The sequence below is a fragment of the Ascaphus truei genome, chromosome 4, assembly GCF_040206685.1.
Source record: "Ascaphus truei isolate aAscTru1 chromosome 4, aAscTru1.hap1, whole genome shotgun sequence".
In the NCBI taxonomy this organism is placed as follows: domain Eukaryota; kingdom Metazoa; phylum Chordata; class Amphibia; order Anura; family Ascaphidae; genus Ascaphus; species Ascaphus truei.
In genome coordinates this window covers 47616710-47635707 of record NC_134486.1, presented here as the reverse complement: position 1 = coordinate 47635707, position 18998 = coordinate 47616710, and the positions used below count along the sequence as shown (strand labels likewise).

The window sequence follows — 18998 nt, the reverse complement described above, 5'->3', positions numbered from 1 at the left end:
AATGAAGTTGGCGTGCTGCAGCTTACTATCTATATAAATATGTCTATATAATTATTAACGTTGGAAGAAGACATCAGTGTATCTCGAAAGCTCGCACAAATAAATGCATTTCGTTTGCCACAGAACTGTATCGTCTATTCATTTTTGATTATAATTATTACTAAACCTATAAACTATTAACTACCCTACCTCCAGTATGTGAAAACACTGTATTCTTTAAGCCTACCATCTTTCTTCTTCTTTTATTTAAAGGACAGCAAAAGAACTTTCTTTTTCAAATTTTCTAGCCTAAATATATTGGCATAGATCCCTAAAAAAAAAAAAGGAAGGAAGTGAAAGTTTGTGTTTTTAGTGGTGCAGTACCAACAGTACCAGCAGTACCAGCCCCAGCAGCACACCTCAGGTCTGCAGGGTGGGAGGAGGAGGAGGAGGAGGAGGAGGGAGAGGGAGAGGAGGGAGCCAGCAGTGAGTGGGGAGCAATGTGCATGATGGGGAAAGAAGTCAGGACATGCGGTTGTCATATTCGCTTTCTAACCCTGGGGGCACAACTGGAAATTCTCCTCTGAAATCCACAGGGAAATGTAAAAAAACAGGATTTACTGGTTTCACACGCTCGTTGCTAGACTGAACCCATCATTACCATAACCGTCTGGAGAAGCTGGGGGAAGTCAGAGTGCACACAGCTCCTTGGATATCACAGATGCCAGGAAGGGATTGGGGATTTCTTCTCTGTGACCGATATATCGATCAGTGCGAGGCTTCTGTACTGGGCACAGTACTGGTAAGTAAGGTGATGCGCTTCCCCCTAGTATTGAGGTTGCAGTGGGTGTGAAAGACGTGTGCATGGAAGGATTAGACCCCCACAAATATCCATGCAAAGTTAATTTGCTTCACACCCTGGGATCTGATGACTAATTTGCAGATGGGATCCATATAGTGAGGCTTTTCCGTTTGAAAGAGAACAGTATTGGGGGGGGGGGGGGGGGGGGGGGAATGCACATTGCTATGCATAGAAATCCTGGATACTTTGCAGCAGAGATGTGTGAGGAGGAGATGGGTAACTAACTCATTACTACTGACCCAGCAGGGGTAAGCTCAGCCCTGATCTGTTTCATGCCAACATGATGGGTGCCAGGGCTGGGTGAGCCTGCACTGGGTATTGTGGAGGCTGATTGCATGCACAGTGGTGTGTGATAGTGGAGGTCTTCTTACCTGCCTAATTGCTGTCTGTTTTTGGAATACTCATTGTTGTCTGTTTGAGAAAGAAGCATATGACCCTGCAGCAGGAAGGATCATGTCTGTGCTTGTAAGATCAGGTCAAAAAAACAGCCTCAGGCAGAGGGGAAGAAAGGATCAGCCTGTTCCCAGCAAGGAGCACAATGATTGCCAGCTGTGAGGGAGGTCATTTTGGGTATTGAGTAGTGGTGACCACTTGGCTCAGTATTAACAAGGGACAGGGTCAACCAGTACCTGTTTTGCATCATTACAATAAGTAGTGAGATTTCATAGGGAAACCAAGAGGATGTGAGAACTTGAAATTGCAAATGCATTACACTAGATGAACAGATAAGGGGGTGGCGGACAGCAACAGATGAAGACTTTAGACCAGGGGTGGGCAACTCCAGTACTCAAGGACCACCAACCGGTCAGGTTTTCAGGATATTCCATCTTCAGCACAGTTGGCCTTGACTGAGCCACCTGTGCTTAAGCAACATGACTTGCTGGTGGCCCTTGAGGACTCATAAATGAGTGGTTAAAGAGGCAGGTAAAAAAAATAAACATTTGGGGGATATCTATCAAAATATTGTAATTTTCACCCAAACATGAACCTGCTTCTTACCTATGGAGCAAATCTCAAAAGAGCAGAGAGGATAACAGCACCTAAACCTGGGGGTGTCTTATTTATTTTTATTTTTTTACACAAAACTGCGCCAGTTATAAGGGCAACTTTTCATTAAAATATCTGTCTGGCGGTCTCCCAAAACTGCTCTTATAACCACGCACCAAAACTGTCGTGGCGCAATTTGGCACGAAAAATTGAGTCAAGCACCTTAATATATTACGCAGCGTCACGTGGCTTTAAAATCACGCCATTTTAACCTGTTTGAGACACTTAGACACCCCCCCCCCCATCCTTTTCTAAACCATGTAGCGGTGTACTCGATTTGCTTCGAAAAATTCAATCATCCTGAAAGTCATTACTTTACTTGTTTTGTATTTTGTGAAAAAAATTGAATATTTTTGGTGGGAAACCTGGATGCAAGCATATCAGCAACCTGTGTTTATTTCACTGGCTAATGATGGCTTCATAATTACTGTACTTTGCAAACACAGGTCAGGGCAAAAAGAACAATTGACATGAATGAGAGATTGAAGACTGACCAACCGTATTATTTGCCAAAGACATCAAATAAAGATTGTGACGCCCTCCCCCCAACCTACCCAAAACTTGTCTTTACCGTAGAAATGTAAAAAAGAAAATATTGTCTGATTTTATTAAAATCAGCCACATTTAACCTATTAAACATGTGTCCTTAGTTCATGTTGATCTTGGTTGAGACTGCCCTTTTAATGGTCAGGGTTGTTCTTAACCTCTCCAGTGGCCAACGAGTCCAGGTCAAGCTCTTAACAGCCTGTGAAGATGACAAATTATTAAGATCACATTAATCGTACGTTTCCCAACTTGGAAATTAGGGGGCAGCATATTAAACAGATCTGAAATTTGGTGAAAAAGATTCATTTCCCCCCCTCCCCTCCCCACACACACTTTTACTAATATTATTCAATATGGATAGTTTACAGCCGTGACTTTTCTGATCACTTGGATACGGTAAGGAAGATACATTGAAAATCTGCAAAACTCCTATATTTATCCATCATAGAATAATGAATTTACTCAAATCCCGTCAGAGAAACCTGCAGTTCTTGAAATGTTATTTTCCAGTGTGTTCTCTCCTTCGGTGGACACATCATGTGGTTAAAATCATCTGTGTGGTCAGCTTGCTTTTTCCATATGACATTATAAACCAATGCACATGTCTTTTTATTTATTTATTTTTTAACAAACAGCCGCATACGTGTGAAAATGGCGGGAATACCATCAGTAAATTATTGGTCTTTGTTAACACCATCACAGTGTCTCGCTGTTTACGTGACTTTTTGCCTTCAGCACTTTTTCTCTGTTGATAAAAAGCCCCCATACGTCCTAATCTGTGTTTCAGAAGCATATGTTACATGGATGTGGTGCGTGGGTGGGGGGGGGAGTATAACCTGAGGGCGCATGCACATGTTTCACATATGTTCCCCGGGACAAGATTTAATCTTTAGGTATCCATATTTTGAGCATGGGCGTGTAAATTAGCACATTTAATAACGTCTCTCGGCTGCAAAATTGGGCAAAGTCTGTGCAAAAGATTTACACCAGATTTATCCAAGGAAAAAACTCCCCTTGCTTGCAATGGGATCCCTTCTTCTTTTTTATGAATGTGGCTCAGTTTTTTGCACTGCTTTTGTCCTGCTTTTGCAGCCAGGAGACTTTAGTAAGTAGCCCAGTAACGTGTGTCAGTTTTAGCTGCCTCCTGTTCAGGTATTGCCTCACAGACTATCTTCAGTAAGCAGCTTGTACAGGGGGAGGAGCAGCTCTGAGTAACAACAATAACACTGAGTTTGAATCAGGGGAGCCTGGTTCAATTCCCAGTATGGGCTCCCTGTGACCTTGGGCTCGTCACCTTATCTCCCATTGGGAGAAAGGGGCTATATGAAATAAAGTTGTTGTTGTTGTTATTATTATTGTTATTATTATTATTAATAACAGAGTTAGGAAATATTATTCTAAGATATTCTTTTTTTGTTTGCCTTTAACATAGTCTGTTTGGTAGAAGGCGTGTTGGCACTTTTTGAGTGTATTTAGACCTTGTAACCCTGCTAAAGATGCCTGGTCCTCCATCCTTGTAATATTAGTAGTGTTTTCTTGGTAACTCTGCATATCTGCCCAATATCACTGTGTGCATTTAGTCTTCGCCTAAGCAAACAAGTATATAAGTATTCTTATAGCATTGTTTTTCAAAACGTTTACATGGTAAATACATTCTTGGAGAGATGCCAAACAGTTAGACGTAGGTAGTTAATGTGTTAAAATTCAGCAGACTTGGAGAAATATCAAACATATTCATTATTAACAGGCTGCAATTAAGTAAAACTGTTACTTGAAGGGTGATTAAATCTTTCTGAGGACGTTTGACATAGCACCTCTCCCCTTCCCACAGAAAATAAAAATGACGTATTGTGTAATCATGCAGATAATCTCTTTATAATGTCAGCAATGGGGTTAATGTTAATTTTACTGTGTTTTTTTTTTAACCTCTCTGTCCTCTAAGAGGTTAACAGGTGAATCATTTTGTTTCCCGAAGAAAGAAAACCTTTAAATTGTTGAAAGTGCTTAGACATACTCAGCCCTGCTCTACATTGCATGACGTTCCTGTTTCGGAGTGAGTGATTGTGTACATGCAGTGCTGCGTGGGTTTTATCCCGCGTTATCTGTGTGTATTTCTCACAGACATGCAGTGCACAGACACAACTCCCCCTAATCCCTCTGAGACGCTCATTTCGCAATGAGGAGGGCCATTCTTCTTACGGCTCCTGCAAAGCTGGACTCAATTTCTGGATGCCGCTGCCAATATCCCTGAGTCATTTCCATGGAATCCTACCTTTTGGCTTTTATTTCCCCTAAAAGGAAACTTGTAAAAGGGAAAATAATAATAGCGCCATTCTTATGTAGAAAGCAGAGCCCATGTTACATCTCTAAATAGAATTTTTTTTTCCTGCCAGTAGCATTCGTTCTGTGCACTTTTATTCTACAAAATCCTTATAAACATGTTTATTATAAACAAATACACACACACACACACACACACACACACACACACACACACACACACACACACACACACACACACACACACACACACACACACACACACACACACACACACACACACACACACACAAAAGAGTTGCCAGGTTTGCCATAGTAAATATGGTTGCCAGGTGTCCAGTATTGAACTGGACTGTCCTGTATTTGGACACTGTCCAGTAAACAATGAGAGATAATACTGGACATGTATGTGTCTGGTATTACCTTTCTGGACATAGTGATCTGTTCAGCTTGGGGGGCCGCAGGATTGCAGCAGGGCTGTTGCTAGGAGGCTGGGCAGCTTCCTCCATCCTGATTGGCTGCATTACCCAGCGGCAGCCAATCAGGAGGAGGTGTCAGGAGCCTGGAATGGTGGGGGGGGGCGGGGGGACAAGGATAGGGGAAAACAGCATGGAGTGGCGAGAGAGGTGTGTGCGTGCGTCGCACCTTTCACCGTTGTGCCCAGTATATTTGAAGAAGCCACCCGGCAACCCTACTATTATATCGATATATATCCTGGTAACATGTGCCAACATTACTATTAAATCCTATGGACCATCTAGGCCTGTAATACTCTGTTGTGCTGTGTTATCGGTGAATCCAGTGTTTATTTTATGTACTGTAAGCCACTTTTTAGTCCGTTGGGTTGAAATGACTTGACAAAGGCCATACAGTTCGGAGCTGCTTCCAGTGATGCAACATGGTCTCAACCATACCGGGACAGAATGAAATCAAATTCTAACAAGTCCAGTTGGAATCTCCCCCACAAAACACTGAGAACAACAATGAATGAAAACATCCTGTTTCCACTTTCAAATGATGTAACAATTATTTACACAACAGGCAAGAGTGTACACAGCGGCTCCCCTCCCACGTGAGAAACCGTAGGTCATATCATACAAAGAAAAAACACACTGCCATGGGCTGCTGACCATTCTGCTGGAGTTGCTGGCCAATTGGAAGGGCAACTCCACGAGTCTGTAGTTGCCAGTGTTATGTATGAATGTACACAATCGCGCTATCAACAACACATGAAACAATTTGGTTATAAAAACTGCATGAGGAGTAATTAAAAAAAAAAAAAAACAAGTCAAATGCTGAGGCTGAAGGTTAACACGCAGCAGTATCATTAAACAATAAAGAAGAGAGCTGACAAAATAGAGGAGGCAATGATGAATAATCAGATGAGAACAGTTGTGCTGGTCTTTGTAGTGGAAAACGCTGCGTTCAAGTTCTTGGCCCTGCTTACTGACACGAGTCACACTATCTCCCTATATATCTGGCACACATACAGATCCCTTCCCCCCCCCCCCCCCCCCCCCACCACCCCTCATGTAGTAAGGTTTTCATAGCTGAGATTCATTGTGCAGGTATTGTTTTACTGTGTACAGCCCTGTAATGTAAAAATACATTATTATTGAAGTGAGTGACAAAGCAGGAGGTGTAAGGAAGGTGAGCGAAGAAGAATACAAATGGGTGAAGGAGATGAGAAGAGAATAGTGAAACAGGGAGAATAAGAAAGCAGCACAATAGACAAGTGTAATGGGAGAGAGAAGGAGGCAGAGAGTCGGATGAGTGGCTCTGAAGCCCCAGCTCCTGTTTAATATTCTGCCTGCTCTCTTCATGTTGTGCTTGGCTCCTGTGGGATTGAAACTCACATCTTGAAACTGAAGCCAATTTTCTGTCTTAATCTCCCAGTGTTTTGACTGGAGGCAGATCCAGTTTAGTCCGAGTGGAAACTACTGAGCTTTTCTCTGGTTTTCATAAAGAGGATGGAGAGACGGATCAGTGGTTGCTTGGATAAGATGACAAGAAGTGACCAAATGGAAAGAAAGAGGACTTGCAAGTAAATCCAGGGCAATTTTTTTTTTTAATGGGGAAGAGAAGGTTTTTTTTGTTATTTACAGATTCTGTGCAAGAAATCTTTCACTGGTTTTTAAAGCAATTGTCCTTTGTTACCATTCAGCAAGACGATCTGCCCTCATCACTGTACCTGGCATCTCTAAGAGGTTAGTGGACACCAGGAATACAAATCGTCAAGGAAAAAATACAACATTAATATTGCAAAATAAAAAAAGTTAGCCTCTGTACATTAACGGGACTATCTACTCAAGTCTCCCAGCTGCAAACGTAGGGCAAAATCGGTGCAAAAACCAGAGCCATAGATTCATCAAAGAAAAGGCATTCCATTGAGAGCAATGGGAGTTTTTCCTCTGATTTAAATCTGGTGCAATTCTTTTGTACAGACTATGCCTCAGTTTTGCAGCTGGGACATATTACTAAATAACCCCTACATATGGTACGTTACAATTCGGGTCTAGTTTATGAGTGAGTTAAGAGCAGCACTTTACATTGAAGCCTGAATAAGGTATTGTGTCGTGTTATTATTACGCCGCTAAGCATTGTTGCCTTCCCCCCCATAATTTCTGGGTGTAATATTAATTTGATCTGTATGTTTTTCCTGGGTTTGTTTCAGATTGGTGGTTATAAGAGATGACTGTGGTTCTGTCCATGAATAGATTCTGCAATCCCATCGCCTCTGAAGGAACTCCCGAGATTCCTGAATATCAGAGCGCCTGGGAGTCGGAGCAGCACCAGAAAACGAACGGCTCCTCAGGTCATGCCCAGCACCAGGAGCACAGATTATGTGACACTCCTGCAGGTACCTGTCGGCTTCCTTGTGTTGAAACAGTGAGAGAACTTCTGCATGCTGCATTGATCCTTGGTTGCTGTGTTTCAAAGAGAAGTCCTGTAGCTGTAATGGGTTTATATTGAGAAGAATGTAATCCATGGGGGTACATCTGCTTAAACCTAACTTAAGCTTGATTGATATGTAAATGTAATTAGGGTATTGGTTTTGTCTGCATAAAATTGTGCGTTCAATTTCACCCCAAACCACTGATTACATTAGGCAAATCACTTTTGGTCCTCCCCAGTTGACCCACATGTAATATTATTGTTAATAATAATAATATTAATATTACCGTTCCTCCGGCCTTCTTTGGGGGCGGCCGTTCTGATCAAGGTCCCTAAAATCAGCCCCACCCCAGAATTTCACTCAATAGTGGGGGCGACATGAATGTGTCTGAAGTATCATTTACAGCACTTTGTACGGTAAGCGATAGGCAAGATCTAAACACAGTGGCCCATGTTTACTAAGCAGTGTTCTGCCGTACGACACCTGCTGGTGTTGGAAGACATATTACAGCATTATAGGAGTCTATTTACTAAAGTCTGCAAAAGTAGGGCAAAAAAACGGAGCCATATTCATCAAAGAAAAGGAGTCTCACCCAGAGCAATGGCAATTTTACCGGTGGTAAATCTGGTGCAATTCTTTTGCACAGACTTTGTCCCAGTTTACAAGCAGGAAGACCTTTAGTAAATACCCCCTTTGATGTACAAAGACTGGGGGAAGATGCACAATCCGATCTAATTTCTACACACAACCTTTACGCCTCACCTTAGCACCCCCCGAGAGGGCTGTAGATTGCAGAAATCTTGATTTAAAGGGGAATTCCCATGTAAAAATAAATTATGGTTATCTTTTCCTTCCCATTGATAAAAAATAAATGATGACGTACAAAGTATGAGCGGCAGGAAACCAGAGACAATGGCATGAAAGGATGTCACATGTTACTCGATGATGACTCAATGCAGTAATTCAATGGCTCCTGCTGTTTTGTCACCAATGGGTGTACAGTATATATATATATATATATATATATATATATATATATATATATATATTATATACAAAGCTGTGATCGCGCCGTTACATTTTCCGCAAACCTTTACCTATTAGTTTTTTTTACAGTAAATAAAAAGATGCCGTGATTACTTTAGAAAAATAAAACCATATATATATTATGTGGCTTGTACGTGGAAAACATGATTATGTTATTAGTATTTCGGCTACAAGAGAGGAAAGTTAGTGCATTAACCCTCCGGCTGCCTGTGGAGATTGCTGGCCACTGTGTCCGGGGAGGCAGAATTCCATCCTATCTTCTGATTTCTGGGGTAGCGTTGGAATTTATATAATCTGATTCCAAGGGGAGGAGGCACTTTTAATTTTGTTTGAGGAAAGGAAGCCGCAGAGCTCTGTTTTGGTACAGCAACTGTACTAAAACTTGGATAACCTTTTTATTTTTAATGAGATTTTCCCTTTAAAAAATTCTCCCATTTTGTTTTATAACCTTCTTGGATATAAATAAACCAGTGACCTGTTTAAGGCAGCAAGGTCCAGATTTACTGCACAGTCCTAAAGCTTTGCAGGTTGCACGGCACATTCATGTGAAGGGTTTCGTAACGTGAGCTGAGGCATAGCACCATTTAGTGATCTGTGCCTAAAGCATATTTCCCGCAGGTCCTCATTGCATCATTGCAGGCTGACAGTGGCTGTGACCTGTTTATGTATGACATTTGTATATGAACAAATAAATACATTGGCCCTTATTTTATAAACTATTGATAGCTTCCCAAACAGCCCATCGCACGGAAAGCCTTTTAGAAGTCAGTGGGGTTTTATTTTTCATGCGATAGCGGTGAATCAGAGCAATCACAGTTGATAGAATAAGTGTTCTTGAGTAAAAGAAAACGGGTGCATATAGATTAAAAATACACATTCCTAAACGGATAATATTATGGGGAATCCACTTCCTGATTAGTAGTTTCTGCTGTAAAGTGCATGGTAAAGGTCCTTTATAAAAAATCCCTTAGAGCCTGTGCGGCTGGAAATGTTGTGATCATGCACAAACCTGGAAAATGCAACATGTGAGAGTCTCCCCTCTGCCCTGCCTAACTATTTGAAGCCATTTAAGTACCTTTTGTTGCTATTTGGAGTAGGGATATACGAGGACATTTCACATGTTTGCAGGGGTGAAGGGATCTACCTCACACACACCATTTAGCTCAAAGTTGCCAAGTGCGGGTCACTTCTACATCTGCAGAGGATCATTGATTTCCAAATGGATACTAATATTTGGGGGCCCTACTTTACTAAGTGGCGTTATGCACTAAGACAACCCAGTGGTTGCGGAAGGCATCTTATGGAACAGCATGGCTTAGTAAATATCACCCTTTGTCATTTAGCAGTGAAGGCACAATTAAAACGTAGTGGGACTGGGCTTAGTTTTGAGAGATCCTAATCCTGTTAAGGGAAACGATCTTGGGTTTCATTGTAAAAGTGTGTATATTACTAAAACAGTTCAATCCCTTTAGTCATTTATTACTATATCTTCCAAAGACAATGCATTAACTGTACATATGCATTGGTAGTACTACAAAGTTTTTAACGTGTTAGTAGGACCTCGAATGTTGCTTTTACACGTGCGCTTTATGTTGTGTGGTGGTTTTATTTATTTCACAGGGGCAAGTTGCTTTAGTTTGTACAGTAACATATATATATATATCTCCCCCAGAAAACCCAACATAGCCAGTTATAATGCAGAACATCACAGAGTTTCTGCAGGACTCAAGTGTTGAAGGAAATCCCAACGTACAGTATGTCACCAAAAGGGGGCAATGAAGCGAATACATCAGTACTGTATACAAATTATCACAGTGAGGACTCATCTGATATATACCGGTATATATCTATCTATATAGATATCTATTTCTCTGTCTGTCTGTCTCTCTCTCTCTCTATCAGATGAGTCCTCACTGTGATAATTTGTGTAGAGATGTATTCGCTTCATTGCCCCCTTTTGGTGACATACGTTGGTATTGGTATTGTATTGTATGACTTTATTTATATAGCGCCAAAAGTGTACTCAGCGCTTCACAAAGAATACAGTACAGGGAATTATAATAATACAATAAGTGCAGCAAAATCAGACAATAGGAAAGGAAATGTCCTTCAACACTTGAGTCCTGCAGAAACGCTGTGATGTTCTGCATTATAACTGGCTGTGTTGGGTGTTCTGGGGGAGCAATGACGCCTGCTATACCTATATGTGTATGTCTACCAATGTTTTGAGTCCGTTTTGTTATTAAACTCAAATTTGCACAAGTGCTTCAGATGTCACCAGATGGTCATGTGTTCTCAGACTGACTCAATGATCCAGTGAGGATCAAATACTGCAAAGTATTTGTTTGTCCAATAAAAGCATGCCTTTGTACATAGTTTTTTTTTTGCACATAAATGAAGGGACCAATATAGTTACTATTCCCTTATGTTAATGATTCCTCTGAGATTTGTCAGCGAGGGTTACATGCCTACAAACTACTTGAGAACTAGAAAAAAAAACCCAGAACTACAGTAGGACCTTGCCTCCAAATGCCCATACAATGTGCATCTACAAAGAAAGCCAGACTGTATTTTGACTAAGGTTCTGATAAATGGTGACATTCCTGTTAATATTTAAAACATATGTGACCTGCATTGTTTGATTGACACATTTGGTATAATTTATTTTAATATCATTTTAAAATGTTCTTGTGTTGAACAGAAATACAAATCACTGTGTGGCATAGTTTCTTATGTTGCCCGTTAGGAACTGAAAAAGTATTGTGTTTGGAGAACCTCAGGCGAACCTGCATGTCACCTGTCATATCTGATTTATTACCACAGAATCACATTACAGGGGAATTTCAAATCCAATAACAACATCCAAGATCACATACTTTAAAAGGAAATATGTAGAAGAAGAGGATATTCACCCGACACTCAGCAGCTGTAGTCATAAAGTATGTTTTTTTTTTTTTGTTTTACAATATTTATTTTATAATACATCATAGTGAATATTTTCTTTCTAGGAGTTTGCAGATTATTGTTTTATGGTATTGTATGTAGCAACTGTAATTTAACAGGAGTTTTTTTTTTTTAACCAAAGTCTCCTGGCTGCAGAAGTGGTGCCAACAACCGCACCAGATTCATCAAAGAATATAATTTTTGGAAAGGGTGGGTTTTGCACTGACACGGGACCAGGTTGAAGCTGGGAACTTTGGTTAAAAAAAAACGAGTCTCAAGTAGTGGTATTGGTATAGCTAGTAATGGGCCTCTCAAAAGACCCGCTAGTGGCATTGACCTACCAGGAGTCATGTGGTGTCTGGGTGGATTTTAGGGCATGACTTTCCTGAGCACGTGAGTGATTGGCAAATAGAGGGCGACAATCACCGACACGACTAGAAAAGTTGCATCCCAAAATTAATTGTGGCACCTCAGCAAATTGACTCCTGGATGGAGGTGTTCATTCCTCCTTGTCTGGGTAAGTTACCCGGGGGAATGGGTGGTGACTCTTAGCTTTGCCCCATTGGGAAATAGAAGGTTCTATTACAGAAAACAGTAACAACTGGAAAGCTAATTGGTCCAAGTAATATGTATGCAATGTAGACATCGGATTAAGAAATTAAATAAAAAATGATTAACGACTTTTTTTAATCTTCTAATTGCATTGTTGGTATCCCTGTTTTTATAGTTCACAGCAGTACATTGTGATAAAGTGTTTTTTTGGTTTGAAGTGGTTAATGGCCATGTTGGTTAAGAAGTGTTATGCCGTAGGGCATCTTGCTGCTCATTCACTTGCATGGGCTGCAAGGTGCCCCAAGGTTTAGGCTTAGTCATATGATCTTGGGCGAAATTTATTAACCGTTGCTATGCCAGAAAACACATTCCATTCCAACGCAGCTAGTTGAATGGGGTATAAGGGCTCATATTTACTAACTGATGCTATCCTATAAGACCCCTTCCAGTGCAGGAAGACGCCTTACAGCCCATTCAAGTGAATCCGCCGTAAGATGCCTTCCTGCACTGGAAGGGGTCTTATGACATCGCTCCGCTTAGTAACGATGGGCTATAGTCCTACTTCGCCACATTTTAAAGCAGGTCTCTATACATAACCATCTCAACTACGAAGCTTCAACTGGAGACTTCCAGCCCTTAGATATACCGCACCTTGCTATGCTGCATCTGCCTGATGGGATATCTGCATCTCAATGTCACGGGACCTACAATATGCAGCGGCTGTAACAATCGGGCTTGGATTATCATGGCTGACCATGTGTAGTATTCTAGTATTATCTATTAAGTGATTCCATATTATGCATAACTGGAGCTTTATCAACTACTGAGGATGCAAGCTCTTTACGTTACTGACTACAGTTCCTCTTTGCAATTGTGCAGTGCAGGACAGCGTTAGTAAAAATTGACGCAAACATTGTTAGCGCCAGAGAGCAACAAAACTCTGCAGGTTGCTATTTTTGTCCAAAGACGCCCCCCCCCCCCGCCCCCCCAAAAAGCATATAAAGTGACTGCATTTTATTCTTTATTTCTGTCTGTCCAAGGCAGATATTCCTTTAAACGGGTGCTAAAATGTGACATTGTTTTCTCCTTAATATTTATCTAACTAGCAGCCTGTTAAGGGGTAATTCAATATATTCCTAAACCGCTGAATACAATTCAAGTCAATGGGTGTTTTTGGTCAATCCCAACAGCGATTGGCTACATAGGGGGTGATTCAATATACTGTACTCCTAGGTCCAAAATGCCAACATTTTTCTTTGGAGAAATATATAGGGACTTAAAGTATGTTGATTACTTGAGCGAAACAGCAATAAAAATGTTGACAAAAATCACAGCAGCTCATGCCCTGAAGGAGTTATGTTGTATACATACTGGGATTTTTTCTATCCAGTCTAGATCTTTTCTGAAGCTCCCCAGAAAGTCTCCTATTCTCAAAGGACAAGTTGGAGACAAGAAGCTATTTTGGGTGGGTTTTCAGGGGAGCCCTTTTGATTACAAGATTCAGGGAACTGCAGAATTAAGTGTGTACCCCTTTATACACACATAGAAAACACTGGCCATCATGTGCCACAATGGAACAATGCCTTTTTCCATTTTTAGTCCCTAAAAAAAGTTTTCAGACAATTTTTGTTCCGACTGCAAAAAGAATAGTTCTCCTTTTTATATGGTGGTCTTGGCTGGGAGATCTTAGTTTCCGAAATCCAGCTTGTCCCAGCATCAGTAACCAACCACAGTCTCCGAATTCAATGTAACAACGGCAGGCACCGCCCTGCAGCCTCGAGTATAAACAATGTGCCTCAAGCAGAAACAGATTTTCCTTGCTCCTTTCTAATGCATGCAATCCGTCGCTGCTGTGTAATGCACTGCTCACACCTCTGGTAGGGACGGGGTTAAAAAGAAGAATGATCGTGTCACATTACTTAGGACTGTTTTTTTTTTTTTTTTTTATTTCAATCTTGATGGGGCAGACACACATTGCTCTGCTCTAGCTCCCACCAGCACTTACTATGAGGTATGAGAGAGAGGATTTTTCCATCTTAGTCTGTGGCACCTCATATGTCATCTTTGGCATTCTTCCATCTCCTTCAAGGCCTTGGAGTCTAACGTTATTCTTGATATTTTCCAGAACAAGTAGTGTTTTAGTTTTTTTATTGGAAATCCAGTGATTGTCAGACTCTTTTTCTTATATGGTGTGTATGTATGTATGTATGTGTGTGTGTGTGTATATGTATATATATATATATTGCTGTTGATCGGAAGAGGTATACACAATCCTTTTTACTAATGTACTTTAAAAAAATATATATATATACAGTATATATATATATATATATATATATGCAAATACAACTGTATGCTCATCTGCATGTCTTAGGCAGGTCTGCAACCCCGCCTTTCCCCATTATCACCCAGCATACAGCACTTCCACTGCAGTAAGGGATTCTGGGAAATGACATGCAAATGAGCACACAGTGTCACTTTTTGCCTCAAAAACCATTTTTAACATGGTTCCCTATAGGCTTAAGCTTGCTGCATGGACACAGCTTTGAGCACAGCCAGGGTTAAGGTGCATACCCAGAAAACCACCCACAGACAGCTGTTTCGACCTTGATGGGTCTCATCAGTTTTTGGTCACTTTTTTTACTCACCATAACTTAACTCAGTATTATGGTATAGCCTATCCCATAGCCTCTTATGCATATCCAGTTAAAATCAACCCCACACTGATGAGACCCATCAAGGTCGAAACAGCTGTCTGTGGGTGGTTTTCTGGGTATGCACCTTAACCCTGGCTGTGCTCAAAGCTGTGTTCATGCAGCAAGCTTAAGCCTATAGGGAACCATGTTAAAAATGGTTTTTGAGGCAAAAAGTGACACTGTGCTCATTTGCATGTCATTTCCCAGAATCCCTTGCTGCAGTGGAAGTGCTGTATGCTGGGTGATAATGGGGAAAGGCGGGGTTGCAGACCTGCCTAAGACATGCAGATGAGCATACAGTTGTATTTGCATATTTGCTTTCCTGTGGAGGGTTTTTGTCACTTTTTTTACTCACCATAACTTAACTCAGTATTATATATATATATATATATATTTTATTCAATGTTTAAAATAAACTCCTCCATTCTTCTCAGATGTTAGGCAAGCTTTACCCCAGGGACACCTCAGAAGGTTGAATAGGGATTGCTTACTAGCAATATCATCCTGGATGGCCATCCGCCGACTGAAACTTAACATGGCAAAAACAGAGCTCCTTATACTTCTTCCCAAACCTGGCCCTACTACCTCCTTCAACATTACTGTTGGAAATACGATCATTCACCCAGTAGCCCAAGCACGCTGCCTAGGGGTCACACTCGATTCCTCTCTCACATTCAAAACGTTTCTAAAACTTGAGGCTTTTTCCTCCGCAATATCACAAAGATACGCCCTTTCCTCTGTTACTCGTCTGCTAAAACTCTGACTCAAGCCCTCATTCTCTCCCGTCTCGATTACTGCAACCTCCTGCTGTCCGGCTTCCCTGCCTCTCACCTGTCTCCCCTACAATCTATACTAAATGCTGCTGCCAGAATCACTCTAATCTTTCCTAAATCTGTCTCCGCGTCTCCCCTTCTGAAATCCCTCTCCTGGCTTCCGATCAAATCCTACATCTCACACTCAATTCTCCTCCTCACTTTTAAAGCTTTACACTCCTCTGCCACTCCTTACATCTCAGCCCTAATTTCTCGTTATGCACCATCCCGACTCTTGCGGTCTTTCTTTCTACCCCCTTTGTATCTAAAGCCCTCTCCCGCCTTAAACCTTTCTCACTGACTGCCCCGCACCTCTGGAATGCCCTTCCCCTCAGTACCCAACTAGCACCCTCTCTATCCACCTTAAAGACACACTTGCTTAAAGAAGCATATGAATAGCACTGTGGATAATCCTGGACACATGATACATAAAGCTTGACCCCCTGCAGACGCACTTACTAGAATTCCCTCCTACTGTCTCTATACCTTCTCCTACCTACCAATTAGATTGTAAGCTCCTCAGAGCAGGGACTCCTCTTCCTTAATGTTACTTTTATGTCTGAAGCACTTATTCCCATGGTCTGTTATTTATATTATTTGTTATTTATATGATTACAACATGTATTACTACTGTGAAGCGCTATGTACATTTATGGCGCTATATAAATAAAGACATACAATACAATACTAGTTAAGGTGTTCATTCATTCCAGTCCATCCTGAGCCATTTACATTGACTCTGTGATAATTTTACACAGGTCTTCTCTTTCCATCATTTTACGCCTTGGTTTGCAAGTTAGTAAGAACCACCATGTCTCAAACATATAAAGCTGCATTTGATGCAGATGGACTGCGTAGTGTCTCAGTGATGCGCTGCATTGTATTTATAAAGTAATCTTGGTAGATATCCACCAACCTGTGATGGGTCCTTTTTGCCCTATAAAACTGGCAAGGTGCTTGGTTTGCTATTAGTTTCTTTTCATTATTATTTTCAACCCTGTAGCCTTTTTGAAGTGAAGAAAAGTATTATGCGCAACCACCACGAGTCTCTATTGTACAGCAGCATAACACACCAGATATAATGTGCATTATATTATTTTCTATCACTGTCCCTGTGTGAAATTAATGGAGATGATAGATAATTTCTCTGCTATTACCACAAGAAGCAGGAAATATGTTTAGTCTAGAAATAGCTGACAGCTACAGCTTTACATCATATCTTAAGTGTACTGTATCTTTGAAGACAACGGAGTAACCCTTTCAGTGCTATAGGGTCTTTGCTTCGTAGTATGACCAAATATAGCTGTGAACCTCAAAGCCCCATACCTACAGTACATACGTAACTTAACACTTAACCGCTAACCAATATTTTGCTGAGGGCACCACAAGGTCCTAGTATATCCATCCCATTGATCTCGAACACCCCAATAACCAAAAAGGAATCTGATTCTGCTTGCTTAACTCCATAATTAACTCTTCCTTACCCCTGGGACATGAATAGCTGCATTATACTTTGCAATACACAGGATCAGCAGGGGCAGGATAAAATTAAGGTTTTAAAGTAGAATATCAAGGATTTAATAACACGTTAGAATGATGCTAGAGGTATGGGTTTTATTTTTTTTTAAACCCAATGCGACACTCCAATCAAACTGTACCTGACATTCAGGATTATAAGAATGCATGACAATTATGTAGTACCAGAGGTATTGAATAAACTGCTTGTGGTCTATATCAGCTAGTGAATCTAACAACAAATTACTTGTTTGTTTTATTTATTCACTTATGTAAAATAAGTTATGAACACGTATGCCATTTACTTCACCTTTTAAAGCATATTTATTTTGCTTTTATTCCCCCTTTTCCCCCCCCTGTTTAGAACGTGTCGATCTTTGAAGAGAGGGCCCATGTACTTTATATGTCTTTGGAGAAATTAAAATTCATCGATGACCCAGAAGTATTCCTGCGACGCTCCGTCCTTATCAATAACTTGATGAAAAGGATCCACGGGGAGATTTTGCTGCAGAATAATTGGTGTTTTTCTGCCTGTTCTCTGGGAGGACCTTCAGCACAGGAGTGGTTCATGCCTCAGGACTGTCCCTACAGGAAACGCCTGCGGGTTGCCAAGGAGGAGAGCAATAGTTTGCAAACTTGCTGTTTTTACCAAGACTGCGGCAGCCACTATCTAAACATCCCGTTCGCTGTTAATGCAAACGGAGGGAACGCTACAGCCTCCTGCCCTTCCACTAGCTCTCTACCTTCGCCCGGTTGCTCCCACCAAGCGGATTACGGCATGGGCGATGCCTCTGCTTACAAGAAGAACGGCCAGGCACCTTCCCGCGGGGGGGTTGTGACTAATTCCAAATCGCCAAGAAGTCACCAGAAGGCAAACTTAAGTGACGAGAACATGACCAGTGAAACCAGGGGTGGCCCCGGCCTTGGTTGTGACGTGGCAACCGGGGGCAGCGCCCTTGAGCGTAGAGGCCGATTCTGTGATTTTGTGGCAGCAGGCGGCCATGAAAAGGGTAGCGCGAGTGAACCTTGGAAAAAATCTCTCAGGAAAAAAGAGGTTCATCCAGGTAATAAACTTTGCAGCAGCAAAGGAAGTAAGATGTGAGAACTGCATTGTTGTACTTTTGTGCTGTCACTCTGAAGTAAGGTCATGGTACGTACAGTAGGTATATTAAAAAAAAAAAAAGGTTGTTTTTTGTAGTTTTATATGGTGTTATGAAACAATTCACATATCTTCAGTGCTGGGGGAGGGTGGCAGTAGCCCCCTAGCACTGAAAGGGTTAATGTACGGAGGGCAGGTCAATCTTACATTGTGCATAAAGGAACTTTTGGAGGAAAGGGATTCTACATATAGAGGGTATACTGACAATGATTGTTCTCAGTAGAGCCAAATAAGTATGCAGTGGGTTTCTAATTAAATTAGGAGAGGCTTTAAGTACCTAAAGTGATCATGAGTCGGCCAGTCTTCATGCCAATACAGCACTTGTATTTTGTAACGGTGGTTAAACATTTACAACATTGTGGACAATTGGAGCACCCTAACCTCCTTTTTTTAATTTTTTTTAACACACGATTAAAAGCCAATTTTCCTTCCTGTTCATATCCAGTATACATTGAGCATATAAGAGCCGTGGTTTGTCATTAAGCTGCCCGTCACTCATTCTCGCACCGCACCAGGAAAAGGTGGCCGGGCAGGAGCGGCCAACTCCAGTCCTCAAGAGCCACAATCAGGCCAGGTATTAGGAATTTCCCTGTTCAGCATAGTGGCTCGGTTACTCAGAATGACTGAGTCACTGATTGAGCCACCTGTGCTGAAGCAGGGATAA

The 18998-nt window shown here is 41.4% G+C and overlaps 1 protein-coding gene across 2 annotated transcripts; it reads left to right on the top strand.

Annotated features, from left to right (window-relative positions):
• The first annotated feature begins 462 nt into the window (after nucleotides 1-462).
• Nucleotides 463-18728, top strand: SERTAD4 (SERTA domain containing 4). Of its 2 annotated transcripts, none has more exons than XM_075595714.1 (4): nucleotides 463-781; nucleotides 7389-7574; nucleotides 11481-11596; nucleotides 17540-18728. In XM_075595714.1, exons 2-4 carry the CDS (start codon nucleotides 7406-7408, stop codon nucleotides 18275-18277), a joined length of 1023 nt encoding a protein of 340 aa, XP_075451829.1. In that variant the 5' UTR covers nucleotides 463-781; nucleotides 7389-7405; the 3' UTR covers nucleotides 18278-18728. The 2 variants fall into 2 exon arrangements, with proteins under 2 accessions (XP_075451829.1, XP_075451830.1); XM_075595715.1 differs by lacking the exon at nucleotides 463-781 and adding an exon at nucleotides 6254-6921.
• Nucleotides 18729-18998: the final 270 nt, after the last annotated feature.